The sequence below is a fragment of the Antechinus flavipes genome, chromosome 1 (assembly GCF_016432865.1).
Source record: "Antechinus flavipes isolate AdamAnt ecotype Samford, QLD, Australia chromosome 1, AdamAnt_v2, whole genome shotgun sequence".
Lineage (NCBI taxonomy): Eukaryota > Metazoa > Chordata > Mammalia > Dasyuromorphia > Dasyuridae > Antechinus > Antechinus flavipes.
Window position 1 is genome coordinate 667,399,490 of NC_067398.1, and position 15,916 is coordinate 667,415,405.

The window sequence follows — 15,916 nt, forward strand, 5'->3', positions numbered from 1 at the left end:
ATTAGACTGTTACACTAGGTCCCAGGGGGCATAAGAGGTAGGAGAGTCAGATTCAGGCTTCACATTAGGAATGATCTTCCTAATAATGACAGCCTTCTGAAAGTGGGATGGGCAACCTTCAAAGCCAATGGGTTCTTTTATTTAAAAATTCTTTGTTTTAATCAGTGGCCAGAAGACCACTTATCTTGTATGCTTTAGAGGGGGATTTTTGTGGGAGTCTGGGTTGCATTGGATGGCCTTCCCCATAGCTCCCAGCTCTAAGGTAGTGAAATCTATGAAAACTAATCCCTTCTTCCCATCAAAACTCCATTCAAACATGTGAAAACTCCATTAAAATGCAAACTTATTGCAAGGTGGGATTGCTTGATTCTTCGTGCCCATATTTCCAGCACTAAGCACAATGCTTGGCATATCAAAGGTAATCAGTATTGGCTAATTGCCTGATTCAAGATAAGAAATCACAGAGAGAAAGTTCTTGTGATACTGTTAAGTCAAATGCAATGTGAGTGAGAGAACTTGGGGTCTCGGAGCCTCCAGAGCTTGAAAGCCCTTCCCTCTGGAGCACTCCCAACAAACAACTGTTTCCTTAGTTTACTTTTTTAGTAATTTAGCCAGGCAATCTGAAAACAATCTTACCTCTCACATGTTGTTTTATATATGGCACTCCCAAAACCACAATAACATTTTCTGCTACTTAACAAGTAAAGGATTCTACTATTACTAGAGGGTTGTGAATGGGATGGGAGTTGGTGAAGAACCCATCATTTTCCATTCTTTTGGCTTAGAAAGCTGCCCCTTTATTCCTCACACAGGGGTCCCTCTCAGTTTGGGGAAGAGCTGGACACCACAGTGCCAGAGAGCCCTGCCGTGGGCCAGACTACCCTGGTGATTAGCAGCCACCTCATGAGGTTCCAACAAGTGTCACAGAAGAAAAGGAGACGCTGTCAAGGACAGACACAGTGACAGATTGGAGGTAAAGGACATGCTTCACCTAATTACCACCTGAGTGATCCTAAGCCAGCCCCTTATCTCTTTTTGGGCCTCAAACGTCTCATCTACAAATAGAGGGGCTGGTTGAACCCTAAGATTCCTATAGTTCTAGATCTGGAAACTTCAATCTTGGGCAATAAGTTTCAAGAACAGATCTTTATGTAGCAAGCAAAAATAAGAAATATTAGAGGGATATTGCAATCAGCCTAAGACTATAAGATCAGAGGTCCTGAATGAGAATAGAAGGATGGAAGAGGAAAGAAAATTCACTTAATTTTCTGATACCTGATTTTGATTTTGCTCTATTGATACACAATGACTTCTATGGGACATACAGCAAGAGTACATGTCTTAGACAAAACATTTAACCTGAATTCCTGACTGTGATGAAAGACTCATAGACTGCCATGAAGTTTGGAAACCATCTGGTGGGACAAATAGATGGCACAATGGATAGAACTCTGGCCCTGGAGTCAGGAGGACCTGAGTTTAAATCTAGCCCCAGATATTTAATATTTACTAATTGTATGACCCTGAGCAAGTCCTTAAACCCCCATTGCCTTGCCAAAAAAAAAAGGAAAGGAAACCATCTGGTGACTTTCTCTAGAATGCATTTCACTGAGATGATGCAAGTACTCAGGTCCAAAAGCCTTCCCTGAGCATGGGCCATGCTCTGTGATGGCTTTTTATTGCTCAAATAAGTCAAACATAAGAAATGAGGCCACTAGACTTAAAATGAAAGGCTTTCTGCCCCCTTTGGGGACCATATTTTATTCCACTGATCTGATGGGAAATCAATGAATTTTCAGCTCAGGGAGAAAGAATTGCCAGAATACAACTGGTCCTAGTTATCAATGACAGCCTCCTGGAGTCTGGGATGTAAATCTACATTTATGGCACATTTCCAGTTGTGCACATTGTTGTACTAACACAAGACTGGGGAACAAAACCGCCTGTCCTAAAAAAAGCAGTTCTTACATAAAACATTACAACTATCTGAATTCTTTCCTACCTATGATAATGCATTCAATATAACACAGTTGAAATAGGACTATAGCATGAAAGGATACAACAGCACTACACTCACTGTGAAAGAAAGACAAAGAACATGACACAGTGAGACCCCGGCCCAAACACACTCTAAGTGCTAATGAGCTTTCAGGCAACTTACTGGAAAATTAATTTTTATAACTTTTATAAATTGACATTAAACATCATCCTCAAAGAATTCCAATGGACAAGTGAAGTTGTAAGAGTTCTTTAGCTTTCCAGGAAACACAAGAAACAGGAATGATACCTAGTTATAGTATTATTGGTTCCAGTTGTGGGGTCCACAAAACTTCCTGTCTGCTTCTTCCACACATTTAAATGTTCAACCAGTGCCTTATTATGCTACTCCAGGTAAAATGCTGAATAATCTGAGGTAGCCTCAGATTATTCAAAACATGGGAAATTTTTGAAATGGTTTTATAGCAGAATTGTAGAAACACTGATTATCTTTTGCTAATAACTAAACTGAAATGTTCAGCCTATGTAATAATAGGAAAATACAGAAACAAAGCACTCAGAAATACGCATGAGGTCACATAGTCTACCCTGCTAGAATTTAAAAAAAACAAAACAAAATGGTATTCAGCAGCCTAAATGACTACATGGGAGATTTTTGTATGTGTCTGGGGTACAACTTAAGAAGGTTGTTTCTTCTGGAGTATTTTACCCATCCTACCCAACATGGCAGTACAGATAAGTCCCTGAAATTGGCTTCATTTAGAGATACAAGGCATATTTAAAATTTCTTGTTTCAGAAAGGCAGGTTATAATGAGAAAAGTTTTAATCTACTGCATCAGAATCAAACTAAAATATCACATAGAAATATTAATTTTTATGCAATGTTTAAATAATAAAAACAATTCTCATGTTTTTGTATTCAAAATATTTTATATTAATCATTCAAACTTAATTTTTTATACAACTAATGCATACATAATCAGTTTTCTATCTCCTAAGTCACATCTCACTGATATAAAAGGAATACAGGCATACCCCACATCACATTATTTCAGTCAATGATGTTTTGCAATAATGTCTTTGCTAGATGGCGGTTGAATCCCACTATCACATCATAAAACCCTGCCCTAACATCATTCAAATGCCCACTAATGACATCATTTGAAATTAATTATCCCTCATAATGTCTTGTTTAAATACTGTCTTATATTTTAGTGGAACCACTGAATGAGGCTAGGTGGGGAAAAGGGGCAGAATGCCTGTGGCCAGGAAAGGCTCTGCCCTCCAAATGCTATTTTGCTCTGGATTATTTTATATTGATTGTATCCTATGAGTATAGAGGCGTTAAGGAAAAGACAACAATTCCCTTTCAGATTAACCTCTTCCGCTGAGGACTGGGATGGCCTTGTTCATAGCACTGGCCTCAGCAACAGCAATGGATTTCCCAGGATGGAGGTCAGATTCACGAGTGCAGCAGCAAATGTTACATCATCCGGGTCACAGAGAAGCTTTCAGGAAGGACCTTGCAGTCGTGGGTGACATTTCTCACACGCAGGAACCTTAATGGAGAAGGGATGGTACGGTATTTGCAGTGTGTTTGACACTCGACAAAGCCACACCGAGTCCAGGTTTCTAGCGCCAGCCATTCTACAGAGGCTCTGACTTAAAAGTGGCTGAGATTAGGTGACCACAGAAAACAGGGATTTGTGGACTCTGGCTAAAAAGCCCCTGTTTTTGTTTTGGTGGATTGTGTACAGTTTTTGCCTTGATTGTGTGGTTGCTGAAGACCTGCCTCTAAGAGTCTGTCATGTCAGCCTTACTGAGTGCAATTGCCAATTCAAGGTCTTCCTGTTCTTGTCTTCGCAACCGAGCTAGCCTCTCCTGCTCTGCTCTCTCACTCTCGCGCTTGGCCCACGCCAGCTGCTGCTCCTCATTTCCAAACTAAAAAATAAAAATGGAACTTTGGTTAATAAACTCTAGAGACATTTCTTGATGCTCCCACAAAACATATACGCAAGATGGTAAAAGTCAAATGCTAGGAGGTGAAGAAGGAAGGTGGGGAAGAAGCATTTGCAGTGCAGAGAAAACAGCATATATTAGCAAATGCTAGCGGGAAGCATGGGTGACAGAGTATAATCATTTTCAATAAGGAGTATTCCAGGACAGGCTGGAGAAACATCACTGACCGAAGTTTTATGCGAGGATTGAAACCAGAAACCCACAGGCCTTTCATTTCTCTTCTACATGATATGGCACTGAATTTTCCCTCCAAACCAGCAACTCTTCAAGCTGATAATTCTTTGGGGCCTCGACCTCATGCCAATAAATAGCTTTAGAAAAGGAATCCCCCTAAATATGATCACTGCTGCCAATATTTTCCCCACTGAGCTGCTCCTCTCCCAAGTCAGAAGCTCCATTTGTTGTGGAAATAGAGAAGGATGTGTGCACATGGATATAGTGCAAGGAGGCCTCTTGGCTACACTTAGGAATGCTGGTCCATATTACTTATTGTTCTGGAGGCTCTTTTCACAGAAACAGTAGGCCATTTTGGCTGGAGTATGGCTCCATTCATAAAATGCACGTATGAGCTTCCACATTAAAGATTTCTATGAATACTTTCAAGTGTGATGCTATCATCATTTCTTCCTAATTTACTGTTAAGTTTCAAGAATTTAAATAAATCATTAAAAAGCCAATAAGCTGGAGAACAGTCCCACTGAAATATAACATGCACTTTTTTAAAGGCTTGAATCCTCCCCCCCACCCCCAGGCACTTGGGGGTAAGTGACTTGCCCAGAGTCACACAGCTAGAAGTGTTAAGTGTCTGAGACCAGATTTAAACTCAGGTCCTTATGATTTCAGGGCTGGTGCTTTATCCACTGCCCCTCCTAACTGCCCCTTGAATTCTTTAAAATAAAAGTTAAAAACAATCTCTGAGGCTTTATTTGAAACAAATTTAAAATCTGGCTTTTCTTGTGTTATGATATCAACTGATTGATCAGTTTCTTTCCAAAGTAAAAATGTTATAGGGTCAGGTAATAACAAATAATCCAGGGCAACTCTGCTATTAAAAAAAAAAAAAAAAAAAAAAACACCCCATGTAACAATGCAAATACTGTCAGACCTAGTTGATGTGCTGTTTAGTTTTATGGAAGTTTTTTTCCTCCATTCTTTTTTTTTTTTTTAAACTCTTTGTTACAGGGGAAAATTCATTGGATAAGGGTGGGACAGGTATCAATTCAGAAATTAAAGTGATATAAAAATGAAATATATTAATATATTTTAAAATAAAGTAAAATACACACACTCACCATGAATATAATTATCATGGTTATATTTGTAGAATGCCAGAACCAGAAAAGTCTTAAAAGATTATCTAGTTCAATACTGAGGTAAATTGCTCAAGGAAACACAGCAATTTTGCAATAAAGTGAGGACAAAAAGCTTATGCTTCCATTTGTTCTGATAGCCCCTATTATCTCATCATTTAATTGAAAGGATAGTAATATCTCTAATTTGACTATGTCATTTTATAAAACAGCATGTAGCTAAGGAAATGGGGTTTACGTTAATTCCCTGAATATTCTCATCACTGAAAGGAGGGGCTTGGAGAAATGAGTCCACTTCACAGAAATAGTCTAATCCAAGAGGGTAAAAGAGAAGGGGGAATAGAAATTTTCAAATCCTCTCTCTCTAATGCCAAATCAATAGAAGGTATCCCAAAAGTCTTAGTGTATTTTAAGTTTTAACAATTTTTGGGGGGAAAGATACTCTGCATGAACGTTTCAAAAATTAATAGTAGTAGTTAGCCTCAGTCCTCCACACCACACAATCCTCTACACACAGCAGATTATTAAAGAAAATGCTCATTATCTCAAATTCCCTGCATAAGGAACCAACAGTAATTTTCTTGTAGCTTTCTGCATATTTCTATGCTCCCATAGCACCTACCACAATGCTTTCAAACTTAGGTACTTGATTATCTGTATGATGAATTTAATCTACTTATTCTTCGGAGGTCTTGCTAATTCCTCCCAACTTAGCAAATGTTGTATGGTCAACAAGAAAAGATAATAATCACAGAAATGATTGGATTATGCTGTCAGTCATCTTTGCTAAGAGGTAGAGCTAATTTTGACAGGGACCCATTGAGGTTCAGATTTGGAAGGGATACAGTAGGCATTTGTTAAGTTTAATGATTTCATTCAACCTAGCTGATAAACAGTAATTTTACAGATGAGCAAAGTGAGGGGTAGAGAAGATCTGTTTTAAGGGTACACCACAGGTTAGAGGTAAGGCCAGGACAAAAACTTTTGGTATTCTCATTTCCAGCCCCATGCCCTTACCACCAGACCATACTATCTATATTCCTGGCTTTGCTTTCAGAGTTGATAATATGACATCACATTTTAGGAGCATTCATTTTTAATTCAAATACATCTATCACCATCATCACAACTGCAAACTATTTAAGTGAATGATCAGCCTAAGACCAAAGGTGATTCTTACTCCCTGCCTCCAAATGAAGACTTCCAGTTTGTGGTGTGTATCTATTCAAGAGAGATCTACTATATTTTGGAAGACTAAAGAAGGGTTTCTCATTTCTTTCAATGGTTTTCAATGTTTTACATTTTAGAACAGGTAACCATTAACCCTGTGATCCACACACTACACAGCATCTCATGCGTTTACCAGATTTGAACCTTACATTTATGAAGACCTTGATAGATCTAGTTAAAAGACTGAGTCAGAAACAAGAAAATAGATATCTACCTCCTTGCATGCAGAATTCAAGCTGCTAAGGAGTTATTTAAAATATATTATCAGGCTGTCTTTTATTACAATTCTGGGAACCCACCTATCAAAAAATAACATACTTAGTTAAAACTAAAATTCCCTTACTACCAAGAGTTAAGCAACATCTTTAAAAAAAAAAAAAATGCAACCATACACCATTAGAACTATAAAGGAGCTGAAAGATCATCTTGTTGAATTCCTTCATTTTACAAATAAGGAAACTGAAGCCCAGAGAAGGACCTGGATTTGCCCACAGTCCTATGGCTAGATGGCGGAAAGAACTAAGAACTCTTAGTCTCCTAAATCTCAATCCTGGGTTTACTCATTTCCACAGTATCATATTGTCTCTTTCAACAGAATCACCACTGTATTAAAATAATTAATATCTTACTAGCTTCCTTACTATGAGAGAGTATGTGAAAATATTTTTTCTCAACGATATCAGTCATTCAGAGAAAAAAAGTGCTATCCAATTGTCAATAATGAAAGATACAACATAGCCAATCTGACATTTCCTCTCCTCCAAAAGCAGACTTCTGGGAAAAGGCCATTGTTACCAAACCACAGATCTTCCTTTCTAACATCTATTTTTTTTATCTTTTTTTTTTAAAAGAAATACCAAAGACAGATGGTATTTTACTTACTAAAAATCAAAGTAAATAACACCAGCAACTATTCCTAGAATAAACACTTTACTGGAATTGATCAGATCATTTATACATTCAGAGTATTTAAAAGCACCTGAACTAAGGCAAATGTTTTCACTGGGGGTAGGGGTGGGGAGGTGAAGCCAAATGGGGCATCATAAATGGAAAAACAAAAGTCTAGATTCACCAAACTTAAGTATTTACCATCCTTCTTTCAGGCAAAAGTGAAATTCTTAACATTTTATCCCAAGAACATCAATTCCAAACAAAGCCACATTTTCAATGTGCTGGATATGGCTCCTGTTATCTTAGCCATCATTTCTTGTGCTTGAAATAACAAAAGAATTTAATGTTTGAAAAACATTCAATAAAACCATTAGAAGGTAATGGAAAAAATAAAAAGAGAATAAGCCATAAAGGGCTGAAAATATGAGTTACTACAGCTATTTAGTTTCCACCATTTTATAAAGGGACACAGGTTTGAAGAGTCATTCTTCACACAGGCTACAGTCTACTCAGGAGATTAAATGTTCCAACCTGAACTATTGAAAAGAAAGGAGTCCTCAGATCCTCTTGAATTGTAAGTCTCTTCAAAGTATGAAGAAATTTGCTATCATTCAGAAAAAAATACTCCATTTTGAAAAGCAAACATTCTGGAATCTTTTTAAGATTACAGTGCAACTGAATGAGGAAAAAAAAAAATCAAAACCAAACCACACCAGTAGATCAAATCATCTCTCCCAATGTCCGTGGGCCGAGTCTGCTAGTTGATGATTTCCTCTGGAAAAAAAATGAGTGTTTAAAGATGGAAAGGCAACCATTAGCAGTAAACAATGTGGTATGTAAATCCCGCTGAGCAGAAATTAGGCTCCCTTTCTTAAAATAAAGGTAATTAGTTATTGAGATTGCTTCATCTATTCTGGATAAGCCAAAAAAGGCCACTAGTCAAAATGGACAAATATTGAGCCAATGAGAACTGGGACATTTTGGGAATTCTCGGGCTTCCCAAAAATGAACAACCACCAAATGAAGCATGTACAGCTAAGCCTTTTATAGAAATCAGTCATTTTTCTAAAATTGCCATAGAACTCAACTTACCCTCTGCACTATACAAGAATGTTCTTGGGTACTGAATATCTGTTTCTTTCTTTTTAAAAAATCTACAAGAAATTAAGTGCTAGTCAAGAAACTATAGATAAAGCAAGTTTTGTTTCTGACTTTTATTAACAATGTCACCATTTTGCATACATTCACAAGAGTTGAAGTGAGCACCAACCAGACAGAATTTAACTAACTCAAGTTATAAAATATTTACAGAATGCCAAATGCTCTGATAATTTCAGTAGCTTAAGTATCTCAAATACACTAAGAAAAAGATATGTATGTATGTAAGGTGCACTACACCTAAACACATCTGGTTTTTAAAAAGTGAACTGTTTATTATATACTAATATGCCAACAAAACATGCCTAAAAATTGATAGTCCATGAATCAAACATCTCTACATCACAAATTTCACAACTAATGTTTTACAATTCATAAATATAGATTGTTGAAGGATGCCTCTGATACCGCATCATGACAAAGAAATAACCCTGAGCTCTGGATCATGAGCTCCAGCTGGCTGTAGGAGGCTGGGTAGACTAAGAGCACAACACTGTACATGTCTCTTGAGGATCAGCCTACTTACGTTGAAAGAGTTACAATCCTGGAGTTGCCTAAAATTTTTTTTACTATTTTTGGCCACAAGAAGTAGTTAGACACTTTCATCTACATTGGAGAAGGTAGCACCTGCAAGGATGAAATGATGGATCCTTGAAATACTAAAAGATAAGGGTTTTTTTGTTTGTTTTTGATGGACTAAATGACAGCAACATATCATCAAACCTATTTTAATATGTGGACAAAAAAAAAGAAGAAATTTTGTTGTACAAGAACTGGCAGTGAAAAATCAGTTGACTAAATATACAAAGTCTTAAAATCCTAAATATTTTCTCTGTCCATGCTTAAAACAAAGTCAGATTTTTAAAATTCTGACATTTATTTCTGAAAAGGCACTTATTTATGCTAAAAGACCCTTAGAGATTCCTTGATGAAATAAAATATGGATGTTCTGATAATAATTTCCTAAGAGAATCTTAGAATGTTCTTCTTAAATGACTTCTGTTTTTGATGTAACACATAACTGGGACACTTTATGAACACTAATCATTTTTTGCTAATCAGACTTCACAGTTCAGGTCTTTATAATTTATATTGGTTGTGCACAACATACTGTGAAAGGACTATCAGAATTTTTTTTTAACAAACAATAGAAATTTCTCTTTACTATAGAAATTTCCAGGGGACCACAAAACCCCAATATATATTTATTCAACTGCGCTTAGCACAGTGCCTGGCACATGGCAGGCACTTAATAAATGTTTATTGATTTGAATTGAAAATATGAAAACTTCTGAAGGGTTTTACATCTTGGCTCTCAAAACTCAAATACAAAATGGCCTTTCATGCAACAAAACAATACAAAGATGCTCTAACAAAGAACATTAAAAGACCTGTTTTCCCACCCTACTGGATAGTAGACATGTTCCTTTAAAGTAGTGTCAAATTCACAGCGATTTTTTTATTAGCAATTTTTTTTACAGAAATAGAAATACAAGATAATGATGAGAACAGCATGAAGTATTAAGAGACACAAGCCAGTGACAGCAGGTTTGCAGTTTAAAAAACTAAAAACCCAAAAGATTGCTGCAAGCGAGGAGCAGAAAGTGGTTGGCTCAGAGACAATGAACGTAACTTACAGAGCTGAAGTCTGCAAAACCCAAGGAAGAGTCTTTAGGAGTTTGAGTTGAAGAGGAGGGAGCAAATGGATCGTTTCCACTAAATGGGTCCCCAAAACCCTTTTTATTTTGAAACGGGTCACTGCTGTCAGCCCCAAATGGCTGGAATGGATCAGGGGGTTTGGAAAAATCTGCAGACCCGAGCTGGCTTACAGGTGTACTTTTACCTGGAAAGTTTAGGAGAAAAAAAGGAGAAAAAATATATAGGTTACTTACCATGGAAAAAGCAAAGCCCTGAGTTGGAGAGCCCTGGATTCCTTTCCCCTCTGAAGCCATTTTCCCCTTTTTGAAATAATTGTAGAAGTCATCTCATATGATTTAACTTATAAAATCACCAAAAGAATTCAGTATCACTGTCTTCCCTCAGGAACTTTTGAAACAAAAAGTCATACAACCCCATTTTCATTGTGAATAATAAAAGCAAAATAAATGTAGGATGACTTCTGTTAATGCTTTTGATGAGAAAATTAAAAAGAGGGAATCACTTAAAAAATTATGTAACTAGAAAAAAATTATTCATTTTTAGTGCTGCAAGATTAGTAAAGACATTGTAATTTGAGCAGCAAGAATTCTGATCAAAGAGAAAAAGATACTAAGAGCATGAATTTTTATTGACAATCAAAACAAAGTTTAGTTTCTATATTATATAGGTAGACTGGGTTAATTACATGCAAATGTTAATTTTAAATATCTGTGGTAACTCTTCAGAAAAGTCCAATGAGCCCCACTCAATTTGAAATGTTCTTGTTTTTCTTTTACCAGTCTGTCTTCTTGATTGCCTAATTCGATGAGTAAGAGAATTTGTCCTTGGAGGTGGAGCAATCAAGGGCTTTTAATAAACAGGGCACAACAGGCGTTCTTTTTTTTTTTCCTTAAGTTATCTCTTCATTGTACTGAAAAATGTAAGCTCCCTGATGGAGTTCTTTTTCATTTTTTTTTTTTTTACTTTGTATTTTTAGTGACAAATATAAGCACCCTACACATAATAAGTTCTTAATAAATACTTGTTCAATTGGAGGGAAAAAACCTAAAACATTTTTCTTCTTGATGTCTCAGTGAACAGTGTGGGAGGCAGTATGTCAGATGGACTGGATGTCAAAAAAGATTGCGTGGTTCTCCCATTAATTAATGTGGTTTAAGCAAAACATTCTTTTCCTTGCCTAGGTCTGTTTTCTTATACATAAAAAAAGACTAGGCATTCTCCAGGGTCTCCATATGTTCCATTCCCAAGCTTATTCTGTTTCTGATGTACTCTGGTCTAAGGTCCCTCCTAAATCTGACTCTCAGTTATACGTGTGTTTAAGGCTCCTTTCCAGCATTAACATTTTTAGGATCCAATAGCCTTAGAGATCATGTGGTCCCATTTGGTTTTATAAATAAAGCTAAGCCTAGAGAGACTGAATGACCTGCCTAATGTTAGGGGAATAAAAAAGAGCCAAGAGTAAAATTGTCATCTTGGGACTCCAAAGGCAATGCTATTTCCCCCTGAGCCACGATACTTGACAACATTCAACTTCCTTGTCTATCCCAGGACAAGTGAAACAAAGGAGTCAAGTTATAAAGTGCTAGACTTAGAAGTCATGAGATGGATTTGGCACCAGAGGTGTTGGAGATTCACCCTTGGCTCAGTCCCATTTGACCTAGGTGATCTTGGACAAGACATTTAACTTCTTTAGGCCTTTGTCCATCTTTAAAATGAAAGGCTGGAAGAGACTTGTTGAAGTCTCCTAGCAGAACTAAACCTGAGACTCTTATCCACTCTGTAGCTAAGGGCAAGTCACAACCTTAGCTTCCTCATCTTTAAAATGGGACGAAAAACACCTATATAGTAAACACAGCCCAGTGTAATGGGTTATTAACATCTTTCAATGACTATTGGACCAGGAAAATCTGGGTTAAAGTCCTGTCTCTGGCACCTACTAGCAATGTAATTATTGGAAGTTACTTAATTCTCTATGGCTATTTTATAAATGAGCTGCTGATGTGCACTGGTAGAAACAGTTTTCATACTGGGAGTTGGCCACAGTAATGAAATCACAGGTATAGACCAAACTCCACTATCTTCCAAAACTCGACTACCTTTGTCACAGGATTGTGATCAAATGAAATAACATAGGTGCAATTGAAAACACCTTGAAGTTGTATATAAATATCAGTTATTATTAAATGGCTCAATACAATAACAATAACAGCAGCCTACTAGTAATGGAAGTAAAGAAGCAGGCCAGAGCTAAGGATGGATAAGCACAAACTCATTTCCATCACTGACAAATGTATAGTGGCTTTCTAGTGAAAGAGGGTCAGTATCATCATCTTCATACACAAAAGCACTGAAGCTGGTATCCAAGAATGGTCAGCAAATTACCAGATTTGTAAAATCTTATGTAAATTTTCTGCTTATGTAAATTTTATGTAAAATTTCAGCTTCATCTTATTTAAGTGAACAGAATCACCAGCTCAAAACTGAAGGAACCCCAGAACCTACATAATCCAAACCAAATGTTTTTACCAAAACATGAATCCTCACTAGCACATAATTTAATATCTAATAACAAAAGTGTTGTACAGCATTGGACAAGGCAAAATATACTTGTGATTTATTCTCTTGTTCCCAAGGCTAATTATTGTTTTGAAGATATTATTAGTCAGTTGTTTTTGAGTTTATCATTATGATTGGTGGTTTTTAATCACATGTTATATATGACCCCAAACTTCCAAAGAGTTTATTATACTTGTTTATTTTCCTCAACGCTCAGCTTAAAGAAGAGTGACTTCCCTTCAGATCTCCAACCATCAGAATTCTTCTTCAAGAAGTCAACTCAGAGGCCACATCTTCCATGAAGGCTTTCCAGCTACTCCCATTAAAAGTGATTTCTCCTTCTCCAAATCTTTCATCCCTCTCTATTAACATATTCCATGAAATTACCCATTTCTACCTTGTATCACAATTCTTTGTATATATGTCTTAGTCCTTACTGGACTGCAAGCCTTCAGAAGTTAAGAATGATTATTTTTCATCTTTGTAATTCTCAATGAGAATCAGTGACTTCTCCAAGGAAGTGACACATCCCACACAATTGCTAAAGCAATCTTGACTATATTTTGTTATGGTAGAAACTATAAGGTTGAGGAAGAAATGGATCCATGTGAAATCTATGGGAAACACACTCAAGAATAGGCCATCTGTTCCTCAAAGTTTGGGTTCCTCTCCCAATAACTGTCTTCTCTGGTACCCATACTTAGTTTGGGAGGGAAAGGGGAGAGGGATTCAGATTCCTTTATGCTTTTCATTTCATTATGGTACATTTTATTAAAAGACTTCTCATCTCAATAATAGGTGAGGAATAGGAAGACTGATGGGCCTGACTCCAAAATCTTAAGAAAGTGCATTTTTCTTCATTCTTTATAATCACATTTATAGAACTGAGTATGTGCACAGCAATGGTTCACAATGGGGTATACATTTTCTGTATTAAATATATAGCTACTAGGATCCAGAGACAAAGTCTTTTCTAATTTTGATTCTTCTTTGTTTCCCTTGTCTTTTTTCTCTCTCTGGGCTCTAGATTTCCAATATTCCAGTGCTTCTCCAACTTTTTCTGCAAATGTATTTTTTCTTATCTCCTGCACTGCATCCTTCTTTTTCTCCTTCTCCCCATCTCCAATTTAATGTCTTTTTTGAGCAGAGCATTGGATGAGGTTGGGACTTCCCAACTGCCCTCAAGGATCTGTCTGTCCTTTCCAATACACACTCCCCCCGAATTCCTATTCTGTTCTAAGGAAAGGAGCCAAAATGCAGCAGGGTTCAAGGCTTCCCAGGCTGTGACTTACATTTCCTACCTGCCTATTCACCTTTACACTTGTCATCACCATAGACCTGAGTAGAACAGAGGAGCTCTTGACGAAGATAGCAAAGAGAGGTCTTGCAAAGAAACTAGGGAGCAACAAAGTTATGGTGTAAACTGGTGAGTAGAAAGTGGTAGCAGGTATCTAATTTTACAAGCATTAAAGTAAAAGTTGAAATATTTTTATACCCAATAAAATTCTAATTTCCTCATAATATCCCTGAACCAATCAATGATATGACACCCTTATTTTAAATAAATATGTCACAGATTTGCCAAGCTAGAGAAGAAACTTTTGACAACAGTTCTGCTTTAGCACATTGATGCTGTTGCCTCTGTTGATCCCAACATCTACAAGAAGTTAAACAGCTTAAGTGCTATGTTCTAGAAGAAAGAGTACTGGATGGAGATTTAGAAAACTAAGTTTGAACCCAAAACTCTTGAACCCAAGCTACTGAATTCCTAAACATTCTCTTATGTGAGAGGGAAAGAACACTTATACAGGACTATTGTGAGAAAAATACTTAATAAAATGCATTATAAACATGAGCCACATTGTTATTAACTCATTTTTCTGAATGCAAAAAATTTAATAGCATAGCAGAGAGACAAGATTAACTGTGTAATTGGCTATCCTTTCAGGCTTATAAAATTTCAGGCTGTGGGCACCAAGAAGCATTCTTGTTCTCTGCTGGCCCACTGGACAGTTAGTTAGCTGTTAGGACCCAGAACATGCTGGGATAGAGAACTGAGGAGTGCAGTATGCAGTTTTCAATGCTGTATTAAAGGCTATAGCAAAGTGTATTTTGGGCTACTTCTAAGACAAATCTTCTCAAGTTGGCCTTTGCCCTATGTAATAAATGTTGCTTTTAAAAAAACTGCTATGCTCATGATTCAAAATTGACTCGTGTCTTTCCTAAAACTTAAACTTTTTAGGCTAAAATGAAATATTTTAAAGAGAGTATTTTAAAGGAAGGAAGAAACATACTGGCATTAAAAAGGCTATTTGGCTATAGAAATGCACAAGTAAATCTAATGTGAACTAATGTGTAGTCCAATTTCAAGGCTGATAGTATTTTTATTAAAACAAACACTGGCTCTGTCAATAAGTCGCATAAACTAGACATCGATATATCTAATACTTAGATGTTTTCATATGTAGCCTGAATCGTTCTTGATATGAAAAAAACAAAACTGCTGTCATAGTTCTCAAATATCTGTAGCACTGAGCTTACTGTCCTCCTGGAAAGAAGAGGTATCTAGTGCATTCCGAGACACATTCCAAGGTTTAAGGATAGGCTAATCAACTTCCCCTATAGATCAAGAGGACTACTTGGGTCTGTAGTAGCTTTTAGAAGAGTTTCTGAAGAGGAGATAATGGGAGAAAATGAGAAGGAAATCCTCTCTAGTTTAGCCATCCACTATGGCCACCCCTTCTTCCCCACTCTGATACTTCCTGTTACCCAAAATGAAATTTTAAAATTCAACCTCAGACAAAAAAATTTAAATTAAATTAAAAAGGCCTGATAGCTAAACTAAAAAAACTAAAAAACTCAGAAATGTTTGCTGAAGTTTTATTGTTGAGAAGTAGAACTTCATGGAGGGTTTGGTTGTAGTTCAGTACTCCAAGCTGAGAGCCATGGGCAGAGAGCCCTTAAATTCATGCTTTGTACACACAAACAGGTCTCTTTAAATACCTGGACAAGGAGGGAATAAATGATGATAAAAACCAGCAAATGACATTTATATAGCGCTGTACAATTTACAAAGTGTTTTCTATCCCTTAAG

The 15,916-nt window shown here is 36.7% G+C and overlaps 1 protein-coding gene across 6 annotated transcripts in view; it reads right to left on the minus strand.

Annotated features, from left to right (window-relative positions):
- Nucleotides 1-2,909: 2,909 nt before the first annotated feature.
- EPS15L1 (epidermal growth factor receptor pathway substrate 15 like 1) overlaps nucleotides 2,910-15,916 on the minus strand; it is a 115,395-nt gene continuing 102,388 nt past the window's right edge. For 2 of the 6 annotated variants that reach the window (XM_051972076.1, XM_051972075.1), the window contains exons 23-24: nucleotides 10,245-10,450; nucleotides 2,910-3,940 (exon numbers count right to left, since the gene is read on the minus strand). In XM_051972076.1, the coding sequence (XP_051828036.1) occupies nucleotides 3,794-3,940; nucleotides 10,245-10,450 (353 nt within the window). In that variant the 3' untranslated portion in view covers nucleotides 2,910-3,793. Of the gene's footprint in view, nucleotides 3,941-10,244; nucleotides 10,451-15,688; nucleotides 15,826-15,916 lie in introns of those variants that run through there. The other 4 variants (XM_051972077.1, XM_051972078.1, XM_051972080.1 and 1 more) reach the window with 4 other exon arrangements.